This window comes from Stegostoma tigrinum, chromosome 6 (assembly GCF_030684315.1).
Source record: "Stegostoma tigrinum isolate sSteTig4 chromosome 6, sSteTig4.hap1, whole genome shotgun sequence".
NCBI lineage: Eukaryota > Metazoa > Chordata > Chondrichthyes > Orectolobiformes > Stegostomatidae > Stegostoma > Stegostoma tigrinum.
The window spans coordinates 75906838-75933520 of NC_081359.1; the positions used below are offsets into that span (position 1 = coordinate 75906838).

At 39.1% G+C, this 26683-nt stretch overlaps 1 protein-coding gene across 3 annotated transcripts in view; it reads right to left on the reverse strand.

Moving 5' to 3' along the window:
* The window catches only part of LOC125453650 (mitochondrial intermediate peptidase-like), a 131890-nt gene that overhangs the window by 24927 nt on the left and 80280 nt on the right, over positions 1-26683 (reverse strand). For all 3 annotated transcript variants that reach the window (XM_059646675.1, XM_048533489.2, XM_048533490.1), the window contains 6 exons: positions 24542-24746; positions 23770-23879; positions 14643-14717; positions 8747-8866; positions 6903-7024; positions 4139-4212 (listed from right to left, as the gene is read on the reverse strand). In XM_059646675.1, the coding sequence (XP_059502658.1) occupies positions 4139-4212; positions 6903-7024; positions 8747-8866; positions 14643-14717; positions 23770-23879; positions 24542-24746 (706 nt within the window). The remainder of the gene's footprint in view (positions 1-4138; positions 4213-6902; positions 7025-8746; positions 8867-14642; positions 14718-23769; positions 23880-24541; positions 24747-26683) is intronic.

Here is a 26683-nt window from a genome sequence, read left to right on the forward strand (position 1 = left end):
GATAAAGTGCCACATCAAAGTTCTTTGCTGAAAATAAAGCATGCAGTTTACAGAATAAAATATTAGCACTGACGCAAGATTGACCAGCTGGCAGAAAACAGCGTATGCATAAATACATCTTAGTCTGATTGGCAGAATGTGGCAAGTGGAGTCAGGCAGGGGTCTCTGCTGGGCCCTCCATTTTTTACAATTAACACCAGATGAGGGGAACTCATCTGGTGTCACCTAAATTCACTGAATATATAAGGAAGTTGCAGATAGATAGTTAGGTTGCGTGGATGGGTAAAAATCTGGCTGATGGAGTGTAAAAGGAGAAAATATGTTATCGTTCAGTTTGGCAGGAACTCTAAAAATAAGCACAGCATTATTTAAACTGATAATGACTGCAGGATTCTGAGGTGCAGAGATTTAGGTGTTCTAGTACAACAGACACAAAAGGTTAGCATACAGATACAGCACATAATCAAGAAAGCTCAAGGGACGGTATTCTTTATTACAAGAGGACTTAACATAGAAGTAAGGATGTATGCTTCAGTTATACAGAGTACCGGTGAGACTACATGTCAAGTACTATGAGCAGATTTGTTCTCTTTACTTGAGGAACGATGTAAATGTATTGGAGAAGATTCAATCATAGTTTACCAAATTGATACCTGAAATTAATTTTTTTTTAAAAATGAAGATTGATTGATTAGACAGGCTGAGATTGCTTCCACTTAAGTTCAGATGATTGAGGGGTGACTTGCTTTAAGCATATAACATCCTGAATGGTCTTGGCAAGGTGGGTACAGAATGAATGTTTTCTTGTGAGTGGGTCCAGAACCAGAGGCCCTGTTTTAAAATTTGGGTCCCCTATTAGAGCAGTAATGAGAATTTTTTCTCTCTCAGAAGGTTGAGAGATAATTTTGATTTCTCTACCTCAAAGGTCAGTGGAAGCGGGTCACTGTAATTTAGTTAGATACAGGTGGTCTGATTCTTGTTAGATATCGGAATCAAGGGTTATGGGGGTGAGTGGGGAGGGTAGATGGGAATATAGAATTTGAAATATAAACAGATAGCCATGGTCTTATTGAATAGTGGAGTAAGCTCAAGGCCAACATTTCCACTGATTGTTCCTGTTGCTGCTCAGACCTTCGGGAGGTCCATGGAGCAGCAGTAGAATTCGGAAGTAGCAGCTATGTATCAGCACATCGATTGATGTGTACAGAGCCTCCAAGCCACTGCACAATCATGCAGTTTAGAGGCAACATTGCTCCAAGGGCTGAATGGTTAAATTCTGTTCCCATTCTTTATGGTTGCAATGAGACTGATTTCCTGCCAATCATCTTGGCTAGGGTTGTTGGTTGGTTTGCCAAGCTTACTGGTTTTCATGCAAACAGTTCGCCTCCCTTCTAGGTGACATTGTCAAGGCTATGCAGCCTCCACTGAAGCGCTGTTGTTCTGTCCCACTCTGAATTCATATGGTCTGTTCTGTCATGGTAGTCAGGCTTGTTTCTGGTTTTGTACCGCAGTGGTATGCAGATGGGGTCTATCTCGACATGGTTGTTCATCACACCGGTGATTGAAAACCTGGATTCCTGTGCTTGTCTTTGATTTGCTTGTTCTAGTACGATAACCTTGTCCCAGTCAAACTGACGTCCTTCTATATCTGAGTGGATTGCAACAAGGGAGAATTGGTTGGTGATAATGGGAACTGCAGATGCTGGAGAATCCAAGATAATAAAATGTGAGGCTGGATGAACACAGCAGGCCCAGCAGCATCTCAGGAGCACAAAAGCTGACGTTTCGGGCCTAGACCCTTCATCAGAATTGGTTGGACTGTTTTGCTGCAAGTTGGTGTTCATGTATCCTGGTGGCATGTTCCCTACCCATCTGTCCTATGTAGTGTTTCTAGTAGTTGTTGCATGGTATTTTGTATGTCACATTTGTCCTGCTCATTGTGGGCATGGGGTTTTTCGTCTTTTGAGTAACTGATAAAGCGTAGCTCTTGCTTTGTGTGCTATCCTTATTCCAAGAGGTTGTCGGAGTCTCGTAGTCGGTTCTAATATGTTTCCAGTTGAGGGTAGGGTGGTCGGAGTGTTGGGGTGTACAGTGTCTTCTTGGTGTTGTTTATTTGCCGGGCATCGGCAGACGAAGCTGTTGGGATACCCATTGCTCATAAAGATTTTGTGTAGGTGTTTTTCATTTTGCGTAGCTCCGGGGGTGTTATTGGTTGCTTGAACAGAATCGTGACAGAGCTCTGTTTGTGGACACTGGGATAGTTATTGTTGTAATTCAGGATTTGGTCTGTGTGTATAGTCGTTCAGTTTACACTCATAAGGAATTCAGCATCATTCATTCGTTTCACTAGTACATCTAGAAACGGGAGTTGGTTGTTGTTCTCTCCTTCTCTGGTGAACTTGATCCCAGTGAAAATGCTGTTAATAAGGTGGTGTATTTCTTCTAACTTTTCTTGTTTAATGATAACAAAAGTATCGTCCATGTATCTCACCCATAGTTTAGGCTGGATCTGAGGGAGGGCTGTGCATTCAAGTCTTTGCATAGCAACTTTCGCTATCAGACCCAAGATGGGTGAACCCATGCGTGTTCCATTAATTTGTTCATATACCTGGCCATAAAGATGATAAGCGTGGTAAGGCACAGGTCTAGTCTCCTGATGTCTGGCAAATAAACAACACCAAGAAGACACTGCACACTCCAACACACTATGCCTGAAGAAAAACGTTACAATTTTTACACCAAATTTAATTATAAAAAGTTTGTTATGTGTTGTTGGAGGTGGCAAATCTAAATAAATCAGATTCCGAATAGTGATTTTACGTAATTAAAACATTATTCTTATTTTAGCAATCTCTGTAATGGTGTCTGTTACAAATCTGGATTTACAGCAGATGTCTATTTGGATTTATTGATAACAGACATTTTATGATACGATTTGAGTATCTTATCTTTCTAGGAGTTGATTCACTACGTCAATATATCTAACTGTATGATAGCCCCATTTGTACAAAAGTAGTGCCATCAAATACTGAGGTGGTCCACCAGGTATTCTTCAAACTCTGTTAAAGTTAGCCATGCAAACACTTAATAGCTATTTATGTCAGACTTTGCTTCCTTAAGTTGAACATGAAGTAAAATGACAAACCTGGCCCAATTATGAGCTGAAGTCCCTTATACATCAGCAATCCCAAATTAACTACACTGACATTGCTTCTTGTGTACCACTTATATACATAATAGAGTCTGAGGTCTCTACGTTTCTGATTGGCACAGATTTAGACTCCCTAGATCATACAGAAAAAGACACACGCACACACACAAAGATTTGGAAGAGAGCGATATGGAGGGGGGCTTTGCTTCTTCAGCTCCATGTGATGAGGACTGATTCACTATCTGCCAAACTACATTTCCTGTGAAATGAAACCTCCTTTCAAGTGGTGCAGGAGCTCTTAAACAAGATAGATGCTAAGGCCCTTACATTGAAAGAAAACAACTCATGTATTAATTATGGTAGCTGCTGCGGAATGTGCTTCACAATTCCGTATTATCATAGTGATATGAGCTTTTACAAAACTTCGTAGTATTTATTTATGATTGCTTTAACTGGATTGCTCTAATCGATATACTTAAAGTCACTTGGAATTAGTCCTTTCCAAGCCAAGCATGACTTAATGTCAGTAAATAATATAAATGAAATCTAATAGATCAAATAGATGAAAATTGAAACATGCTAGAATGCTATAAAAATGTTACTGTAACACAGAGGATTTTAATATAATTTTAAAACAGAGAACATTGCACATTCTGAGTTGCTTCTTCATTACACAGAAACTCTAAAATGTTGTTTACACAAGCTCTTCAAATTAGAATACTGTTAAATGGGCAATATTACAGTGTTTTCTGGCAAACATCAGCTTTCCTGTGTAGAGTACCAAAGCTGTCTCTACCATACTGCTGTAGAAAACCTTCCTCTGATATCAGAGAAGGCAACAGAAAATTAATTCCAACAAATGGCTTTCCTTTTATCATCAATGCTGGCCCACAACGTGGATAAGTTGGGCTTCGGAAGGCCAGTCACTTGAATATGATATTTTTTGATGTCAAAATTAAAATTAAAATTAAAAATGGTTTGTTTTACCTTCAACCATGAACATGGGCACTTTTCCACCACCATGCGCCAACATCTCTCTGCGATAGCGGTCTCCCATAATCCTGATGAAACAGAAGTAATAATTATCTTACTCTGCAACAAAGCTCCGAGCCACCATTTTCAGAAGTGAGTTGGGTCGTCTTATAAATGTTGTAGCATCAGCTTTAAAATTACTTATTTACCACACTCTTGGAAAGTTACTGAAAAGAAAATGGTTTTCAGTTCATTTCCTTTTTCCTCCACTAAATTTACGTTGCTGTCACTGCACCTGTGTGTTTTTTTTTCATTTGAATCCCAAAAAGCTCATTTACTCCTTTCTCTGGAAAAAGGAACTAAATTTCACGTTACAGAGCTTTATAATGTACAGGGCTTGGGCTTATATAATCAAGTTTTGTTCACAGACATCCCATAGGAGTAGTGATGCTTAGCATCTGCTAAATGGCTGCTGCAATGGAGGGGAGCAGGGAAATCTTAAATCTTTTCCTCAGTATTTCTTGCCTCCCATCACGTATATTTAGCTAACTTGCATTTGGACTATTGTACTTTAAACAACATCCGTTTGTATTCATATCACACCCTAAATGTAATGAAACATCAAAAAGTTCTTCACAAAAGTATTATCAGGCAAAATTTGTCAGCCAGTCACACAGACATATTAGTATTGATAAGGATGACAATTGTAGAGTTTAGGGGCTTGGTCGATGAATCCACAGCTCCCAGTAATCAGTTTGCATTTGTCCTCCTCCCACTTTTCAACACGTTCACTGTCAGTTGGGTAGCTACTAACACTGAAATCCCTACCTACCTGGCACTCTTCAAATCTGACAGTGCAACAGCCTGAAAGTAATATTTAATGAGGTGCCCTCATTGCCATGAGATTATCTCAGTTAGTCACATACAGAACCAATTCACAATGATGAGAACCAGTCCCAAATTATCAACTCGACATTGTGAATATGTCATTACATTTAATTTTGTGATTACTCTTGAACTCAGTTAACATTTTTCTAATATCTGGTCATATCAGGGCTACTTGTCTATGTAATTGGGTACTTCTTTTGGAATTTTGAAATACTAGTGTATTCCCAGCATTATACATGACAGGCAATGAAACTGTCTAGATATAATTTATTACAGACAGCATACAACAAAACATTTTCTACTGAATAAATCGAGTGTAAAACACATATTCGGCTATGATATGACAAGAGTTTATCAACCGCTAACAAAGTTTTTGAAACTTATTAATTAATTCAAATTTGTGGTCAGAAAGCCATTTCAAAGGCATAGCAAATAATAATAACTGATTAACTGACTAATTTTGCTTGTTGTAGACTTCTCTGGTACAAAATGCCCTCAGATCACAAATGGTCACTCATGCCAAGGTTACTTTTATCTTCACCCTCAATCCCAACTTCCCAGGAGAGACAAAAAAAAATCTAGAGACCTATAGCCCATTCAGGAGTCTTCTGGCAACAGGTTTTCTTATACTTTTATGTTTAAACATCGTGGCGTAGGTTTTCCCAATTATAATACTGAAGTCAGAGATCATACCACACAGAAGGAGGCCATACATCTCATGCAGCTCTTCGAATCAGTTATCCAACTAATTTATTGCAATGGATTACTGTCTGCGTTACTGTGACAAAATTTTGGTGAGTATTGGGAAATTTCATAATATATTTGCCAATTACATAGTTATAAAGCCCAGTTATACATAAACCAACTTCAATATGAATTTTCTGAATTACCAATCAATTTACTTCAATTGACTAAAGAACTGGCACTATTAATGTATCTTAGAAAAGGAATAAGTCAAAAATCTACACGTTTGTTAGATACAGCAAAATGTCTACTCTCTACCACACTGTCTGGGGACCGTTCCTCAATTCAATATCGCTACTTGTCAAGACGTAATGTCATTGGTATAACTAGGCTATTACAATATCCTCACAATGCTTTGTTTATCATAATACAAACTGAACTCATCTGTGCCAAAAGGCCAAAAACATGTTTTTGGTTGATAATTAAGGTTTACACACATTTGCCCTAATAAAATCAATTACTACCCTAGGTAAACTAATGATTAAAGAACTTAATATGCATCCAGTTTGTTTAATTCAGACATGCAAGAAAGTGGTAGTCAGGCTTCAAACTTATTTTGCACATTATAACTAAATGTCAGAGTAATTGTTACAGAAGACACAAAGACTTTAATTGTACACTAATCAAGAATTTAAATCAATTTTGAAATTTACTGCATTGTAGAACTTTTGTTGTTTGATCAAGCAGTGGCTTGCTTTTTCATTCCACATTCTCAAAAGAAACACTGCTAACAAATCACATTTCCACCTACGTCACCATTTTTAAACTTCAATTAAAGCTTCTCCTGATCTACATCCTTTAATGGAGACAGTTTGCTCCAAAGGACACAGCCATTTGGCCCTTCTGTCCGTGCCATCTTTTCAACTATAGATGTAATCTCACTACCTGATCTTGGCACATGGCTGTGCACTGGTCAAATTTTTATATAAATTATAAAACTTTTGATAGTGACTACCGAACCCACTTGCACTACCTCTTCAGGCAACATATTGTAGATCATGATTTGTTCTGTTAAATAAAATCTCAAGTTTCTTTTTGCAATTGTCTTCGATCTGCATTCCTGGTTTCCAAGTTCCGAGATCTCATTTTACAGAATACACTCCATTTCTTTATGAAAGGCCACAACTTAATTCTAAGTTCTCCTAACCTGTTAAGTGGGTCCTTCATGAAACATTGCTTCCAAACCATGGAGGCTACTGCTCTTGACATTAGATAGGAGTAATACTTGGCACCATATCCAACAAGGTGGCTAAAGCGCAATTGCCATGCCTAAAAAGAAAAGAACACTGTAAGTCTTTGCTCAACCCAACAAAATTTGAATACATATATGTAACCAAATTTTTGTACTTCAAACTTAAATAATTATAATCTGAAAGTGTGAAATGACAGCAAGTCTGTACACTGTATGCAGGGAACTTAACATTTCTCCCAAATGGAAAGCAGAAATGATACAGTATATGAAATATGTAATCATATAATACAAATGGTGTCCAGTTCTTTCTGGTCACAGCACAAAAAAGATTTTGTAGTTATTGAAAGGATACAGGAGCACTATTAGAATGATTTCTGAGAGAAGTTGGTATTGGCTTATTAAACCAATCACTAGAAAAGCGAATGGTAAGAAATTATATGATTGATGTTCACAAAATCGTAAAGAAGCAAGACAAGGTAGGTCATGACAAGTTTTTTCATCAAGCTCAGTATAATCAGAAGACATAGCATGTGCTCGAAGACAGGTTTATTCAAAATCAATCTTTGTAAACTGTATTTCTGTGAGGAAAAGGTCAACTTACTATCTCTGACAGAAAGGTGATTGTAAATTGTCCTGATTAATTCAAATACAAATTAGACATATTTCTTGCAAAAAATAACACCTTATGGGACAGGATATATGAAAAATGTTAAATATTGTTTACTTTGGAGGAACAGAGGGCTTTGAAAATATGCGTTCTCAATATGCGTTCCAAAATTTTCAACCACAGGGAGCGCATTACATCATATTGTAGTCTAATTAATAACTACTGTCAGATCAGGTTTGCAGAGGATGAACAAGAACATCGGTTGAATTTGACCAGAAATTAGCTAACTGCAAATTTCAGGGAGTTTCATGGAAGGTTTCTCTCTGTGAGCTCCAATCAGTTATCAATTATGAAAACTAGAACAGAGAAAGAAGTCCAGGGTTTGCAGCCTGATTAAAATATTTTCTTCATTAAAACTGGAATACATCATCTACAAGGCAGGTCCAGTTCAGATTTAAGACAGTTTCTGGTGAAGGAGTAAGCAAAAATGTAAACTATCTACTTTACATAGAAACATAGAAAATAGGATCAGAAGAATCAGCCCTTCAAGCCGGCTCCACAATCCAACACGATCAAGGCTGATCATCTAACTCAGTACCGCGCCCCAAATTTCTCCTCGTACCCTTTGATTCCTTTAGGCCTAAGAACTATATCTAACTCCTTGAAAACATTCAATGTTTTAACCTCAGCCACTTTCTGCAGCAGAGAATTCCATAAGCTCATTCTCTGGGTTAAAGGATTTCTCCTCGACTGAGTCTTACATGGTCTACCCTGTATCCTTTATTTTCTTTTGGAGACAAAGTCCCCCACTGTACCTTCAGTTGCAAAATTGACCTTTTCTAGTCAAAAACAATCCCAAACTACCCAGTTGTTCACTTGTGTAACTGTCTTCACATTGCGACTAAGCATGGCCATGATCACTGAAATACTTTGTTACTTGATTGCGAAATAAACTTACCCTAACAAATACATTTAAAGCTCTCAAATATGAAAACAACTGAGCCTGGATTAAAACTCAATGTTCATAATTTAACAGCAAAACACTTTTGCTGCAAAGCTCAAATTTCAGAATAAATGAGTTGAGATAAAATATCAATTGATTTTTTAATGCAATCCATACAAAATACATGTTTAACACAAATAGGAGTCATTACTTCCAAATGGTAGATAATTCAAGATTAACAAATCTTACCGTGTTTTGTACGTAGGGCAGTCCATAAAATTTCTCCTGGGTTTCTTCTAATATCTCAGTGGTTGACTTTGGTAAAGGGTACTTTCCATGGTAGATTTGATCCAGGACTGAATAGAAGATCTAATTTAAAAGTAAAGCTTTTATTATTAATGCAGTTTACCAAGGCCTAATAAAATACGCTGTTTAACTGGTGAGAGCAAGACAGTAATCGAATTTCACATGTGCTAAGACCAGCTGGTCTCCTAATATTCTGACAATTTAGTGATATAAGGTAATTAAAATCATAAATGGTAGAATACAGAAGGAGACCCTGTACCCATTAGGTCTGTGTTCATTCAATATTTAAAAATTCTTTCATAGGAATTGATTAGGCCATTCAGACCCTCCAATCTTTTCCATTATTCAATGAAATCACGGCTGATCTGTGGGCTAACTTCAGATGGGCTTTTGATTTAAAATTAACAACTGATCCAACATCCACTGTCATTTGTGGAAGAGAGTTCTGAACATCTACCACTCTTTGAGTGTAGGGGTCCTTCCTAACATCTCTCCTGAACCATCTGGCCCTAATTCTCAGACTATGCCCCTAGCTCTAGAACCCTCAACCAATGGAAATACTTGATCTTTATCTAACTTGTCTTTTCCCATTAATATCTTGAAGACATTGATCAGATCACCACTTAACCTTCTAAATTCTAGAAAAACCAAGCCTAATTTGTATAATTTTCCCTCATAATGTAAACTCTGATGTCCAGGTATCATTCTTTGCTTCTGCACCAACTTAATTGCAGCACCCTTTATACTGTGTCTCTACGTACTCTCTCTCTACATTGCACTCCCTCCAAAGTCAATATATCCTTCTTAAGGTGTGGTGCCCAGACTGGCTCTCAGTACTGCAACTGGGGTCTAACCAGGGTTTTGTGAGTCTGCGCATAATACATGCATCCTTGCACTCCAGTCCTCTAGATAAGGGATGTGGACATTGCTGGAAACGCCTGCATTGCTTTGCCAAGCCTGAATGACAGTTGGAGGAGTGGGCAGTTACATAGCAGATGACATTCAATGCAGAGAACTGACAGGTGATATTTTTGATAGAACGAACATAGGCAGTATAAAACAAAGGGTGCTCCTCTTGAGTTTGTGCAGAAGCAGATCTGGGTATACATTTGCTTATAACAATAGAGACGGCAAGATGTGTAGGGAGTGCAAATAATAAAGCATACACTTATCTTGGGCTTTATTAATGTGGGTTTAAAGTACAAAGGATGAAGGTTGCAGTATACGTAGACACAAATCAGCTGGACCAGTGGGTACAGCTCTGAGAAAAGGCTGAGAAGAACGGTTCCAGGGATGAAAAACTTCAGACATGAGGATAAATTGGAATAGTTGGACCTGTTTTCTTTCTTGAAGGGAAGTAGGTTAGAAGGATATTTGATGCATGTTTTCAAAATCATGAAAAGGGGGGGGGGGGGGGGGGGGGGGGGGGGGGGGGGGGGGGGGGGGGGGGGGGGGGGGGTGGTGCCATGCTGGATACATTAGATAGGAAAAAACTGCCACTCATAAAAAGGAAGAGAGGACACAGATTTAAAAAGTGATTGTAAAGAAGCATATATAATATGAGAAAAACATTTTCACTCAGCAAGTAGCTAGAGTCTAGAAAGCGCTCCATAGAAGTGTAGGGAAAAATGTTCAAAGTATTCACAAAGGAATTCAATGATTATCTGAATAGAAAAAATTGTACATGGTTACAAGGAAAAGGCAGGAGAATCGCACTAAGTTATTATGCTCATTGGGGATGTCAGAGCAGATACAATGGGCTGAATGGGTGCTTACACACAAACAATTCTATGATTGCCCTTGAATCGAGGGCAGTTAAGAAGCAACCACATTGCTGAGTCTGGAGTTGCATGTAGGTCAGACCATGTAAAGATCACAGATTTCGTTCCCTAAAGGACTCTAGTGAACTAGAGGAATCCAGTTAATTTCAAATCACCTTTTTTTTCCACATTCACATAACGTATTCTCACTTCACATAATCATACAATTTCCTTCTGAAGGGAATTAGTGGAATTGAGTCAGTTTCTATCAGCCCTTTAAGCAACGCATTTCATATATTAACCATGCATTCTGTAAAAAGTCACTTCACAGTTGTTAGCCATTCACCTTAAATCTGTGCTCCCAGTCACTGCAAACATTTTCTCTTTTTTTACTCCATTTCAACTCACGATTGTAATCCTTAATGCTTAAAAACAGCTGTTTAAGTATACGTATAAGACTGAGACTGGTGTTAAAAACTTATTAATTCCAATAAATGTAAACAGCCAGGAATTAACTTTTAAAAAACACAAGACGGCAGATTATATGACACATTGTTACCGCAGCAAATAGGAGCTACTATAGGGCACTAAGGCGAACTAGATTTAACACATTTGTTGTCAGCCTTCGCAGTTCGAGCAACTTTCAATTGAAATTGAGCTGAAGTCTGAGCTGCAGACATTGTGCCACATCAGGGAAGGGGACAGTTTGCTCCAGAAGGTGCTAACACACCTCAAATTAGGCAATTCAAATTTGGTCTGTCACTAGGGGCAAGAGTGTGTGACTGCAATTGACACAGAAATAGACAAAGAGGTAGCTTTCAGTTAGCCTCAGCTCATTATTGTTGCAAGCTGTGTGGACGAGTGGGAACTGCAGGCAGAATGCGTACACTGACCGCAGCACATGGTACAGTGAGCATTTCAAGTTGGGGGTGGGAGGTAGCAATAGGAACAATACAGTGATAGGGGACAATATAATTAGGTACTGTTACCTGCAGCTGAGAGAGTTTGAACGAGCCCTTGTTCAAACATAGACTAAAGAGCTGAATTCCAGAGGTGAGATTAGCATGACGGCCACATTTGACTGAGTGTGGCAACAAGAAGTCCGAACAAAATTAGATTCAAAGGAATCGGGCAATCTCTCCACTGGTTAGAGTTACATCTAACACAAAGCAAGATGGTTGTGGTGGTTGTAAGCCAATTCTGTCACCTCAAAGACGTCACTACAGGAGCTCCTTCGGGTAGTGTCTCAGGCCCAACCATCTTCAGCTGATAGGTCAATGACCTTCCGTCCATCAGGTCAGAAGTGGGGATGTTTGTTGATATCATTCAGTGCCATTTGCAACTGCCCATTTATTGAGACAGTCCACGTCCAAATGCAGCAAGACTGGACAATATCCTGGTTTGGACTGACAAGTTACAAGTGACATTTATACTGTCATTGTTTGGCATTTGTTCAATGTCCAGCAAAAGAGAATCTAATCATTGCCCCATGACATGCCCCACTATCAACATCCTGGGGTTACCACTGACCAGAAAATGAACTGGCCTGGTCACATAAGGACTGTGAATACAAAAGCAAGTCAGTGGGTAACTCACCTCCTGACTCCCCAAAGCCTGAAACAGCTACAAAGCATATATCAGGCGTGTGATGGAAGACTACTGCTTGTCTGAAACATTGCAGCTCTGACAAAACAAGAATCTTAACACTATCCAGGTCAAAGCAATTCACTTGACTGGCACCACATCCATAAAAATTCATTCCCTTCACTAATGGTGATCATGAGCAGCAATATTTATCATCTAAAAGATGCACTGCAGAAATTCAGCATAATGGCACCTTCCCAATTCACTGCCATCCACAAGGGCATCACATACATGGGAACACCACCAACTGCAAGTTCTCTTCTAAGCCACTCACACAATCCTAACATGAAAATATATTGCCATTCCCTCAGTGTCGCTGGGTCAAAATCCTGGAACTCCCACACTAACAGCATTGTGCACCTACCTAAAGTAAACGGACTGCAGCAGTTCACAAAGGCAACTTACCACCACCTGCTTGGGGGACAGCTACGGAAAGGCAATAAATGTTGGCCCAGCCAGCGATGCCCTCATCCCCGAACTGTATATAAAGAGTGGGCAAAAATTTGGCAGACGACATATAATGTGGGAAGAGAGAGAGAGAGTACGCACTTCTTTTGGAATAATAGGAAATAAGTATTATTTTGGGAAAATATTATCTGAATGGAGAGGGACTACAGAGGTTGTATAAAGAGGTACCTAGATGTTCTTATCCATAAATCCCAATAAGTTAACGCATAGGTCCAGCAAATAATCAAGAAGGCAAATTGAATTATGACCTTTATTGAAAGGGGTGCAACTACAAAAAAGAATTCTTGCTTCAACTGTGTAGAGTATTAGTTACAGCACACCTCAGAATTTTGTATGCAGTTTTGTTCACCTCATTTAAAGAATTATATCACTTACAGTGGAGGCATTTCAGAGAAGGGTCACTCTGCTGATTCCTGGGATACACAGTTTGTGTTATGAGAAAAGCTTCAGCAGGTGTACAAGGTAATGAGTGGCATGGATAGAGTCGATAGCCAGAGGCTTTTCCCCAGGGCAGGATTGACTGCCACGAGGGGTCATAGTTTTAAGGTGTTAGGAGGAAGGTATAGAGGAGACGTCAGAGGGAGGTTCTTCACCCAGAGAGTTGTGAGCACATGGAATACTTTGCCAGTGGTAGTCGTGGAAGCAGAGTCATTAGTGACATTTAAGCGACTGCTGGACATGCACATGGACTGCAGTGAATTGAGGGGAATGTAGGTTAGGTTATTTTATTTTTGGATTAGGATTAATCCACGGCACAACATCGTGGGCCGAATGGCCTGTACTGTGCCGTACTTTTCTAAGTTCAATGTTCTATGTTAGGCCTATCCTTGTTGGAGCTTAGCAGAATACAACGTAATTCTCTTGAAACAAAAGATTCTGAGAGGGCTTGACATGGTAGATTCTGAAAGAATATTTCCTCTTTTTGGAAAATGTAAAACTAGAGGGTACAGTTTTAAAGTAAGGGCTTCCCCCTTTTGAAAGGGGATGAGGAGGAATTTGTCCTCATGGAGGATAAATGATCTTTGGATTTTCTACCCCCAGAGAGCAGTGAAGGCTTAGCCATTCTATATTTTTAACACTGACAGACTGATTTTTGAACTAGAGGATAGTTGAGGGTCATAAGGAAGAGGCAAGTCAGTTCAATTAAGTCTAAGGTTAGATCATCCATGATTTCATTGATGAGTTGAGTGTTCTGATGAGCCATATGGCCTATGAGTGTTTCCATTTCTCATCTGTTTACGCTATAAAAACAGCAATGCTAGATCAGTTGTAAATATGAGTTATGACATTAATAGATTTTAGTTACCCAAAGGTATTAAGGTGCAAAATGCAAAAGTGGAAGCATAGAATTAGGATAGAGATCAATTACAATTTCATTAAAAGACAATAGGGGCTGATGATATTGAAGACCTCATCGTGTTGATGTATGTCTTAAGTCACCTTCTAGTATATGTTATTGCAGCTAGGAGTAGGTAGGTGACTGTCCATCAAATATCCTCTAAAAGTGCCCTTCAATATAAAGTGTGAAATTCTGGTCCAGGAATGCCACCTTCAGTTTCCCCTCCCTTCCTATGAAGAAAAGCATGATTGGCACTTAATTTCTTTCCTGAGAAACTGGATGCCATTATTCACTGGCATAATAAACAATTAGAGCACCAACATGTGGCCCTCAGTTCATTTTATCATGTTATCTTAAGCTGAAGAGAAATACATCAAGATTGGCAAGTGCGAAACGATAGACACCTAGTTCAGCTGTTCCTTATATGAAGGGCCATAATTTATAAGCCCAAGGTTCATCTCATTTGTGCAAAAGTCTTAAAGTCAGTCAAAATATTTAATTCTGTTACTAGAACTAGTGCTGGATGCTATCATTCATTAAATACTGGCATTCAAACTCCAAAATTCAAAGTAGGATTAGTTTAAAAAAAAAGCCTTTAATCCAACATAATGAAACTAAATTTACCTACCTGAAGTTGAAGGTCTGCAGCAGCACAAAGCTTCTTAGATTCACAAAGCCGAGAAACCATATTCTGAGGCAATGGCTGAAAAGGCATTCAAAAAGATGTGTAATTCTTACTCATCTTAATTTTTTGGGTGAATCAGTTTTCCTGCTTTCATAAAATATTAATATTGATATTATATCATATCCATATCTCTTAACTGTATTGCATTGCATAACCACTTTTGCTAATGATTCCAGCTGATGTTATTATTGGACATGTCAGATTACAGATTGAAATCTGGCTTGACAGATCATAATTCTTTTTTTTTTGGTTTTAATAGTACTCTCTCACTGAAACATAAGCATTTTACACTGCAGGCATTGTTTTAACAATAAAACAGAAGTTTATTTACAAAAGAATTAGAGGGGAGATGGAATAAGCCAGACAAGCTATATAATAGAAATTCAGAAATGTTTAAACACACAGTACAAGTATAATCACATTAATCCCAAAACACTCCTTTATAAATTAAGCAAGTTAAAACAAGGCCCTATACGAATGACTTGGATGAGGAAGAGGAAGGGTGGGTTAGTAAGTTTGCCGATGACACGAAGTTTGATAGAGTTGTGGATAGTGCGGAGGACGGTAGTAGGTTGCAACAGGAGATTGATAGGATCCAGAGCTGGGCAAAGAAGTGACAGATGGAATTCAACCCAGAAAAGTGTGAAATGATTCATTCTGGAAGGGTGAATTTGAATGGAGAAAACAGGATTAATGGCAGGATTCGTGGCAGGAACAGAGGGATCTTGGGGTCCACGACCATACATCACTCAAACTTGCCACCCAAGTTGATAGGGTTGTTAAGAAGGCGTATGGTGTGTTGGCTTTCATTGGCAGGGGAACTGAGTTTAAGAGCCACTAGGTTGTGCTGCAGCTCTATAAAACCCTGGTTAGACCATACTTGGAATATTGTGTTCAGTTCTGGTCACCTCATTAAAAGAAGGATGTGGAAGTTTTAAGAGAGGGTGCAGAGAAGATTTACTCAGGATTCTGCCTGGACTGGGGGGCAGGTCTCATGAGAAAAGACTGAGGGAGCTAGGACTTTTCTCATTGAAGCGAAGGAGGATGAGAGGTGGCTTGATAGAGGTGTACAAAATGATGAGAGGCATAGATAGTGGATACCAAAAGATTTTTTTCCCAGGGTGGAAATGGCTGTTACAAGGGGAAATTATTTTAATCTGATTGGCAGAAAGTGTAGAGGAGATGTCAGGGGTAGGCTCTTCGCACAGAGTGTGGTGGGTGTGTGGGATGCACTGCCAGCAGTAGTAGTGGAGTCAGTACTGTGCTGCACTATTCTATGTTCTATACAGAACCTAAAAACACACTTTGTGCACAGTACCCTAAGCACTACTTGTACAGTACTCACAGCAGAGTCCCTGTCCTCAACACCTTGATAGTTTTAAAGTCATTTGTGACTCTAACTATTAGAATGCAAAAACAGATAGCTCTTTCTTGGAGCTATTCAAGCACCTATGCTTAAATATACTTAACTTCAAATGACCTCTTCAGGGTTTTAGTCTATAACCTTTGGTATAGGACTAATATTAACTTTTTAGAACATAGAACATAGAACAGTAGAACATAGAACAGTACAGCACAGAACAGGCCCTTCAGCCCACAATGTTGTGCCGACCATTGATCCTCATGGATGCACCCTCAAATTTCTGTGACCATATGCATGTCCAGCAGTCTCTTAAATGACCCCAATGACCTTGCTTCCACAACTGCTGCTGGCAACGCATTCCATGCTCTCACAACTCTCTGCGTAAAGAACCTGCCTCTGACATCCCCTCTATACTTTCCACCAACCAGCTTAAAACTATGACCCCTCGTGCTAGCCATTTCTGCCCTGGGAAATAGTCTCTGGCTATCGACTCTATCTATGCCTCTCATTATCTTGTATACCTCAATTAGGTCCCCTCTCCTCCTCCTTTTCTCCAATGAAAAGAGACCGAGCTCAGTCAACCTCTCTTCATAAGATAAGCCCTCCAGTCCAGGCAGCATCCTGGTAAACCTCCTCTGAACCCTCTCCAAAGCATCCACATCTTTCCTATAATAGGGCGCCCAGAACTGGACGCAGTATTCCAAGTGCGGTCTAACCAAAGTTTTATAGAGCTGCAACAAGATCTCACGACTCTTAAACTCAATCCCCCTGTTAATGAAAGCCAAAACACCATATGCTTTCTTAACAACCCTGTCCACTTGGGTGGCCATTTTAAGGGATCTATGTATCTGCACACCAAGATCCCTCTGTTCCTCCACACTGCCAAGAATCCTATCCTTAATCCTGTACTCAGCTTTCAAATTCGACCTTCCAAAATGCATCACCTCGCATTTATCCAGGTTGAACTCCATCTGCCACCTCTCAGCCCATCTCTGCATCCTGTCAATGTCCCGCTGCAGCCTACAACAGCCCTCTACACTGTCAACGACACCTCCGACCTTTGTGTCGTCTGCAAACTTGCTGACCCATCCTTCAATTCCCTCGTCCAAGTCATTAATAAAAATTACAAACAGTAAAGGCCCAAGGACAGAGCCCTGTGGAACCCCACTCACCACTGACTTCCAGGCAGAATATTTTCCTTCTACTACCACTCGCTGTCTTCTGTTGGCCAGCCAATTCTGTATCCAAGCAGCTAAGTTCCCCTGTATCCCATTCCTCCTGACCTTCTGAATGAGCCTTCCATGGGGAACCTTATCAAATGCCTTACTTCAAGCTAATCCTGTTTCTCTGTATCAGTCCATCCAAAGGAACACTACATGTATCTTCATCCAAGGATTTCACAGGACCATTTTAAACCACAGTCAAATTGAAGAAAAATAAAATTTCTCTACGCTATAGATGTTTTCCCAAGCATAAAAAGGAATAATTCCAGAAATTTCTAACAAACCTTGAGATCTCATTATTTACCTTGTTTGGTTGTAAAACAATCTAAGGTAAATACTTATCCTTTACGTACCACCCAAAAATTGTTTTTTTAAGAACAAGACACACCTAGGCTATGGAATTACATACGATTAACAATTTCAGACAGAAAAATATCCATATCTCTCACAAGACCCAGAAAATCAAGAACCTAAATGTTCAATAATTTATATTTAAAAACTTATATAAATCACATAGTTCACATCATAAATGACCCCAAATATGCAAGTCGAAAAGCATCGTTGTAAGTCATAGACTAAGTCATGGACAAAAGCAAGATGTTTCATAGTGGCCCATAATTCAGTACTAGTTGTCAATCACATAAGAAAAGTACACTTGTATAAACATTAAGAGAAGTGAATTTCAGCTATAGGAGAGCAGTGCTTTGCAGCTGTTTTTATTCGTTCATTTATTGGATGTGGGCATTGCTGAAATGATATGGGCATTGCTGGCTAAGTCAACAATTACTGCCTGTCCCTAAAAGCCCAGAGAACAGTTGAGAGTCAACCACGTGGATCTGGAGTCAAATGTGGACTACACCAGCCCTGAAGGACATTAGTGAATTAGATGAATTTTTCCAACAATTGACAATTGTTGGCAATGTTTTCATGGTCATCGTTAGACTCCTAATTCCACTTTTTTTCTGTTGAATTTAAATTTCACCATCTCATACAGGGGTTTGAACCCAGGTCCCTAGAATATTATCTAGGTGTCTGGATTGACAGTCTAGTTATAATATCTAACAGGCCATTGCCTCCTCTAACAGTTAAATTAGAAGCACCAAATGAAGCCACTGAATTAACGAAGTACAAGATGGTCACGGATTAACCTATAGCACTGATGAGATTATAACAGTCCATTTACTGCCCATGGTTCTGTTTGCTAATTTATTGCCCTAATGGATGGCTGAGATCAGCTTCTGACTACATATGATTACCATTATGATAATTTCGCTCCTAATTGCTCCTCCCTCAACCTATTGGCTGATAAAACCTACACACATAGTCATGTCTAGACTTGTTCCAAGCTTTGCGGACCAGCCTCTCAATTTACATATTACATAAGCTTGAGGTCATCCAAATCTCTGCTATCCTGTTCCAAATCTCGAGTCTCATTTATTTTTCACACAACTGCAGATCCATATAGGCTCCTAATCCAGTATTGCCTTAAATTTAACAGTCATTGTTTGTTCCAAATCCTTCAATGGCATCAACTTTTCATCTACACAACCCCACCCACCCACCCCTACAGCCTTCCAAAGTATCTGCACACCTGGCTTCAAGTAGCCCAGATTACATCATGCTAATGTGAGGCTACCTCTTCTATAAGATCTACCAGCAGAAGGATTAAAGAAAGGTCAACATGGGAGGTCATATCACTGACAAGCCCCATCTATCAAATACTAGGGTTTGAACCACCAGAGCAAAAACTAAACTTAAAAACTACACTGCTAAACAGATTCAAGACAGCCAACCCCTCTGTGCAACCAACCTCCGGCACTGGGGCCTCAGTACAAACCCCTTATGCATTTGTGGGGAGAAACAAACTGCAGCACAGTATCGTGGAGTGTCCTCTCCACAAACTAAATAGAGAATAAATTAAGCCCAGTAAATGAGGCAGCTATTAATAAGCTTCTGGGATTTGAATTTATTCAAATAAAAACTGACGATGTTTCTGGTCATTATATGTTAAGCTCCAAAATTACTTCCCTAAATATCACTGTTCCCCTTTTAGTTCTTTACAATTTTGGTTAAAATCCACCTCTTTGACAAAGCTTTTTGTAACCTGGCCTAATATCTTTGTGTGCATTTAGGGTCAAAATTTGTTTGCTAACTTTTCTGCCAAGCCTCATTAGGAAGTTTTATATTTGGGGTACTGCATAAATGAAAGATGGTATTGTTGCCAAAAATGCTGTCCAGTCCCCTTTCCACATTGTTCATGCATCACAACTCCTCACAAAATGCTACAGTTCAGTCTGTGAAGCATAAAATATTGTCTTATTGATATAAATCCTTTTAGTTTCTTAAAAGTAGCTTTTAATGCCTTTGGTTGTTAACCTCTAATTCAACAAACTGGTCTTACTTATGTAGACATTCAAGACATTTTAAAATTTAGAAGCCTAGAAAAACAGTGTAGTATAGAAACTAGGGCTGAAAACTCCACCTTTATTTTCATAGATGCTGCCAAACCTGATGAGTTTCTCCAATTCTTGCTATTTTTACCCGAAGCAGACATCAAGTTTGGGATTTATGAATTGAAGTGAAAACTGAGAGAGATAGCAAGTCCAGTTTTGAGATTCCAGAATTTAGTTATTATATTAACAAACTGCATTGCGAATTTTCCATGCATTTGCTACAAAAAGAACTAATACAGCAAACATCACCCATCATACAAAAATACCATCATTTCACTTTCATAAAACTAGTCCAACATTTGGTCTCCATTAGGAAAGCAAATGTGCTAATTATAACAGCTGCAATGCCGATAATAGTTGATTTTTTGGTTCAGAAGAAAGCTCCACTCCTACCCTGGGACAATCTGACAGCACAACTGAAGTACTACATATGGTAGATATACAGATCTACACTTTCATGCTTTGTGACAGCTGGCACATAAGAAAAAGACACGAATGTTTCTGGTTTTATATTTCAAAGTAGGAAAAAAACCAAACTGAATATAATTTCAAGAAAACAGTTCAGTATATGAAATTAAATCAGGTGAATATCCACCAAAAGAGCTTTCCGTTCACTGGCCAGCAAATGAAAATGCAAATATTTTACTTCTAAATATTTAGAAAATAGGGAATGTAACTGCTTGCTGCTGTCAATAATTTTGCTTAACTAGATTATAAATTTTACACATTTACAACAGCTGCAAAATGGCAGATCACTAATTCACACAACTGATTTGCCCAAATGGCAATGTAGTAATTCACTGGTGGTGAGTAGATTGGTGGAGATAGCCTGCCTTTTCCTCTCGAGAAGATAAAACTGGGAGGAAGGAAAGCCCAAGGTGAATGACAACATGATCAGCATGGGAAACTGCCATGCTTAGTACCAAGGGAATTTTTTTTTGTAATTGAAAACTGATATTCATGAGTTGAAGGGAGCAGTCAAAAAGCATTATTAAAAAGTATCAGAATTAAAAATTCAAGAATCGTATTTAAGAAGAAACATTGCAGTAATTAAATGATTAGTCAGGCTGCAGGCAAAAATCAAAAAGCTTCAGCAAGGACAAAAACCAAAGAAAAATCATCACAAATCAGGTACATGAACTTCATGTAGTGATCAACCATTTAGAATTACACTTACCAAAAATAAAAACTGGATTTGTAGGAGAATTTGGAATCATAAAGTATTTGTATTTCAAGTTTCTTTGCTCTAGAATGTTTTTGTTCTTTTTGTTCATTGTTATTATCTGTCACGTTATAAAATTAGCTTAGTTGTCTAATAAAAGATTAGAATTTATTCATCAATTTTCATGAACATCTCCAAGCACCTTACAGCCAATGAAGTACTTTTGAAGGACAGTCACCTTCCAGTACTGCACGCAGTCAGCTCTCACGAACAATACTGTGATGAGGACATTTATCCCATCTGAGACGTAATGGAAATTAGTAGAACAGCAGATGAACTGAATAAGCAATTTTCATGCGCCTTCACTGCACAGAAGAATAATATCCAAGAAATAATTGAGAACCAGATTGCGAAAGGAAGTTAGAAACTTAAAACAAATAGTCATGCTGCTGAGAAAAGGCACATTTTGTCCAAGCTTTTTGTTTTGCACTCATCAGGACAATTCACAAGAATACCAATTCTCAGAGAAATCCACATCACACGGTGCAAAAAGAAAATTGTACAGGTATGTCCCATGCACAAGAAGCAGGACAGATGCAGCTGACCAAGTACTGCCTTTTTAATCTGTTCTTGATCACTGAAGTCAAATTGGAAGAGATCATCAACAATACTATTAAGCAGAAACAAAAACAGAAATTGCTAGAAAAACTCAGCAGGTCTGGCAGTATCCATGGACAGAAATGAGAGTTAACATTTTGGGTCAAGTTCTGAGAAAGGGACATTCAACTGGAAACATTAACTCTGATTTCTCTCCACAGGTGTTGTCAGACCTGCTGAGCTTTTCTAACGATTTGTTATTGTTTTTGATTTACAGCATCCACAGCTCTTTCGGCTTTCTTATACTATCAAGCAGCACTCGCAAGGGAATATCCCATTCACCAATGTTCACTTAGGGTTCTGCCAGGGCCATCTGACACCTGACCTCATTAGGCTTTAGTCCAAACACTGACAAAAGACTAAACTTCAGAAGCGTGGTGAAATGGGGTGCCCTTGACATCAAAGCCACATTTGAATGAGTATGCAATCAAGAATTGCTAGGAAAACTAGACTTAAATGAGAATCAGTAGGAATGCTCACCACTGTTTGGTGGCATGCCTAATAGGAAAGAAGACTGTTGTGGTTGTTGGATGTCAATCATCTCATTCCCAGAATATCACTGCAGAAGTACCTCATGGCAGTGTCCTTGACTCAGCCATTCTCATCTGCTTCATCAATTACCTTTCTTCCATAAGGTCCGAAGTGAGTTGCTCACTGATGATCACACGATGTTCGGCAACATTCACCACTCTTCAGACACTGAAGCAGTCCATCTCTAAATGCAGCAAAACCTGGTCTTGACTGATAATTAGAAAGCAACATTCATACCACACAAGTACCAGGCAATGACCATCTCCAACAAGGGCCAATCTTACAACCGCCCCTAGACATTCAATTACCATCACCAAATACTCCACTATCAACATCTTATGGTTGGTTACTAAACTGAATGGGACTGGCCATATAAATACTGTTGTTACAACAGCACATCAGAGGCTAAGAAACCTGTGGCAAGTAATTCATTTCCTGGATTCTCCTATTACTTTCCATCATCTGCAATGTAAAAACTACGAACATGATGAAATATTCTCTCCAACTGTCTGAAAGATGTAGCTCCAAAAACACCCAGGAGAAAGCAGTCAGCTTGATAAGCAATCCAATCCATCACCTTGAACATTCACTCTCTTCACCATCAACACAGTGGTAGCAGTATGCACCATCCATAGGATGCACAGAAATAACTCATCAAGGCTCTTCTGACTACACCTGCTAAACCCGTGACCTCTATCATCTAGAACAACAAGAATGGCAGAAGCATGGGAACACCACCATCTGTAGCTTCTCCTTCAAGTTACTCAGCACACTGATTTGGGAATATACTTCAGTTCCCTCAAATTCCTGGAACTCCCTTCCCAACCATATGGTTTATGTCCCTATATTCCAAGGACTGCAGTACTTCAGGAAGACAACTTACCATCAGCTTCTTCAGAACAATTAGAGATGTCCTAACCAGCAATGCGCACATCCCATATATGAATAATGAAAAAAAAACCCACATTGCAACAGGACCCTAAGACCTCTTGTATATTATTGTCCTTGAACTGCTGCAACTTTTGGCAGAGGTTAGGGTACCTGCCTTTGGTGTAACAGCTCATCTCAACTTTCGTATAGTGACCACAAGCTTGAAATTTTCTGAAGAAGCAGAAGTACAAGGTTAGGTCAACAGTGAGCATGACGACAAGGATTTCAGAAGATAGATAATGTTACTGGTAGCAAATGAAATGTAATGTAGTGAAGAGTGAAACAATACATTAGACAGAAAAAAAATACAAACATCTGAGTACACATATCCAGGATTTATAAATCATGTAAGTGTGGATACAAATAAATAAAGTCAGCAGAAATGTTGACAAAATATTGGGATATGTGGAAAGGGTACAAGTTTTCTATAACATACTTTTTAGGACACAATTAGAGCACAATTGTAACTTTCAGCACCCCATTAAGCTAAGAAATTAAACTTAAATATCTGCATCATAGTTTCCCCAGGTTTCTGTCACAGATGTAAAAGAAAATAAACTCTCTCTCTATTTCCATGATACGAGGTACAAAGAAAATACTGCTAATGATAAGGTTGTAACTGCGACAATGATTACTGAATACCTGAATGATATCACTGTCAGATAATCCATTTCAGGAGTTTTTTTTTGTTATTTAGCATGGACTGTTAATGAGGCATTAGAAATTAGTAAATGGGCCTACTATTCTATACCTGTCCCGTTTGGTGGTGCCTTGCAAACTGCCTCACCACACGATAGTCACTGGCAAAGTATTCCATCAAAATTGAAGGAACTTCTGCAAAATCTGTAGGACACCTTGTACCTGAAAAAGAGAAAAACACAGTCTTCCACAGGAAATGTGGTTCGAGCATTAAATCATGCAAATATACAAAATTAGGGAAAGGTGCAGTTTATTTGGATCCTTGAGCCTGTTCTGACAACCAATAAGATAATAGCTAATCTGGTTATGGCCTCAATATCACATACTATGACTCTTTTGTTAGTGAAGAATTGATGTAATTGTCTTCTAAACGAAATCAGTGACACTACATTCTCCAATCTGTGGGGAAGGGTGCCATAGATCCATGGCCCTCAGGGAAGGAATTTCTCCTCATCTCAGTCTTAACTGGAAGACCCTTTTTTTAAAAACAAATGTGCCCCTAGTTCTAGGGTTTCCCACAGGGAAATCATCCTTTCAGCATCCATCCTATCAGGACCCTCAGGATTTTTATAAGGTCATTTCTTATTCTTCTAAACTCCAGCAGAACCAGGCCCAATCTGTCTAACCTTTCCTCATAAAGTAACACCACCGCCCCATGTCAGCAATCAGTAGAGTGAACTTTGTCTGAGCTGGCTCTAACACATTCACAATATTTCTTAAATAAAGGAGTTTAAAACTGCACACAGTACCCCAGAAGTCTAAAAACAGCGCAGCAATCCTCCAGTGAAATGGTACAATTTCCATTCAGGACAGTAATCATTTACCTGTTACATGTTGGTATCTGGTTCGGCCTAGCATTGAATGCATGGCATGTCCCATTTCATGGAAGAGATTCTCCATCATTCCAGGAGTTAGAAGCGTTGGGGAGGATGCTGTTGGGTGGGGCAGACTGAGCATCAGTACTACAACAGGAAGCTGATACTCCCCATTCTCCAATAATCGGCCACCCCGGATTGTAAAGTGACAGTCCTGAAGAGGATGAAAAATAATTTTGCTCAAAATTGCTTTTGGTGCTTCACGGTATCTCATATCAATAATTTGTCGCTAATAAGACCATACCTAAGACATATAGTTGTTTCATTGATGAGCGTTGACAATAGTGATATAGCAGAAATTCAACTAACAATGAGTATAAATTTTTAAAAATAAATTCCACTAGTACAGTTCAAATGTATGCATTTTTAGAATGTATTTTAAATTTGTTCCCTGAAGGCAGAAACCTTTTACTGCTCTAACGCTAGTATCAGGTGGTAATATTTGTAGTTTATAAAATAATTAAATAACAGCAAACTTAAATCAGTTAGATCTGTCGTGAATCAAATCTTTATGAAGAAAGTACAAATAAAAAAAAGTTCTGATTTATTCATTTCTTTATAAGACCATAAGACATAGGAGTGGAAATAAAGCCATTCAGCCCATCAGGTCCACTCCGCCATTTAAATCATGGCTGATGGGTATTTCAACTCCACTTCCCTGCACTCTCCCCGTAGCCCTCAATTCCTTCTGAGATCAAGAATTTGTTGATCTCTGCCTTGAAGGCATCCATAGTCCCGGCCTCCACTGCACTCAGTGACAATGAATTCCACAAGCCCACCGCTCTCTGGCTGAAGAAATGTCATCTCATTTCAGTTTTAAATTTACCCCCTCTAATTTTAACTATGTGCCCACAGGTCCTAGTCTCCCCGCCTAACGGAAACAACTTCCTAGCATCCACCCCTTCTAAGCCATACATTATCTTGTAAGTTTCGATTAGATCTCCCCTCAACCTTCTAAACTCTAATGAGTACAATCCCAGGATCCTTAGCCGTTCATCATACGTTAAACCTACCATTCCGGGGATCATCCGTGTGAATCTCTGCTGGACACGCTCCAGGGCTAGTATGCCCTTATTGAGGTGTGGGGTCCAAAATTGGACACAGTATTCTAAATGGGGCCTAACTAGAGCCTTATAAAGCCTCAGAAGCACATCGCTGCTTTTATATTCCAACTCTCTTGAGATAAACGACAACATTACATTGACTTTCTTAATCACGGACTCTACCTGCAAGTTAACCTTTAGAGAATCCTGGACCAACACTCCCAGATCCCTTTGTACTTCTGCTTTATGAATTTTCTCACCATTTAGAAAATAGTCCATGCCTGTATTCTTTTTACCAAAGTGCAAAACCTCACATTTACTCACATTGAATTTCATCTGCCATTTCCTGGGCCACTCTCCTAAATTGTCTAAATCTTTCTGCAGCTTCCTCACCTCCTCAGTACTACCTGCCTGTCCACCTATCTTCGTATCATCAGCAAACTTCGCCAGAATGCCCCCAGTCCCTTCATCCAGATCATTAATATACAAGGTGAACAGCTGCGGCCCCAACACTGATCCCTGCGGGACACCACTTGTCACCGGTTGAAATTCCGAAAAAGAGCTTTTTATCCCAACCCTCTGCCTTCTGTCAGACAGCCAATCCTCAATCCAAGCCATAAGGACATATAGCTGTCTAGTGAAAGGCATGAATACTTTTAATTCAGTTTTTATTTTCAGCTCTATCTGCTTGACCTTCAAGGCATTGCACAGGGCAAGCTAGAATAAAGGCTTAGTGTCTTGAAGTGAATTTTACCTTCTCCTACCAAATGTGCTGCTTTTCAAAAAGCAAATCCAATACTTAAAAAAAAAAGACCTTTGAAAACAAACTTTCCTAGGTTAGAAGACAGAAAGGTGGACAGATAAACCAACAGAACCAATGAATCAGCATCAAAAAGAGGGAGCCATTGTGATTAATGACTCGTTGTTTTCCTGTCACCTGAGAACGCTGTTTAAAGAATTATTGATTAGATGGGAAAGCAGTCCACATCAATGCATTTTGGCACGCTAGGAGACTACAAGAACTGCAGATTCTGGAAGTCAAAGTTGA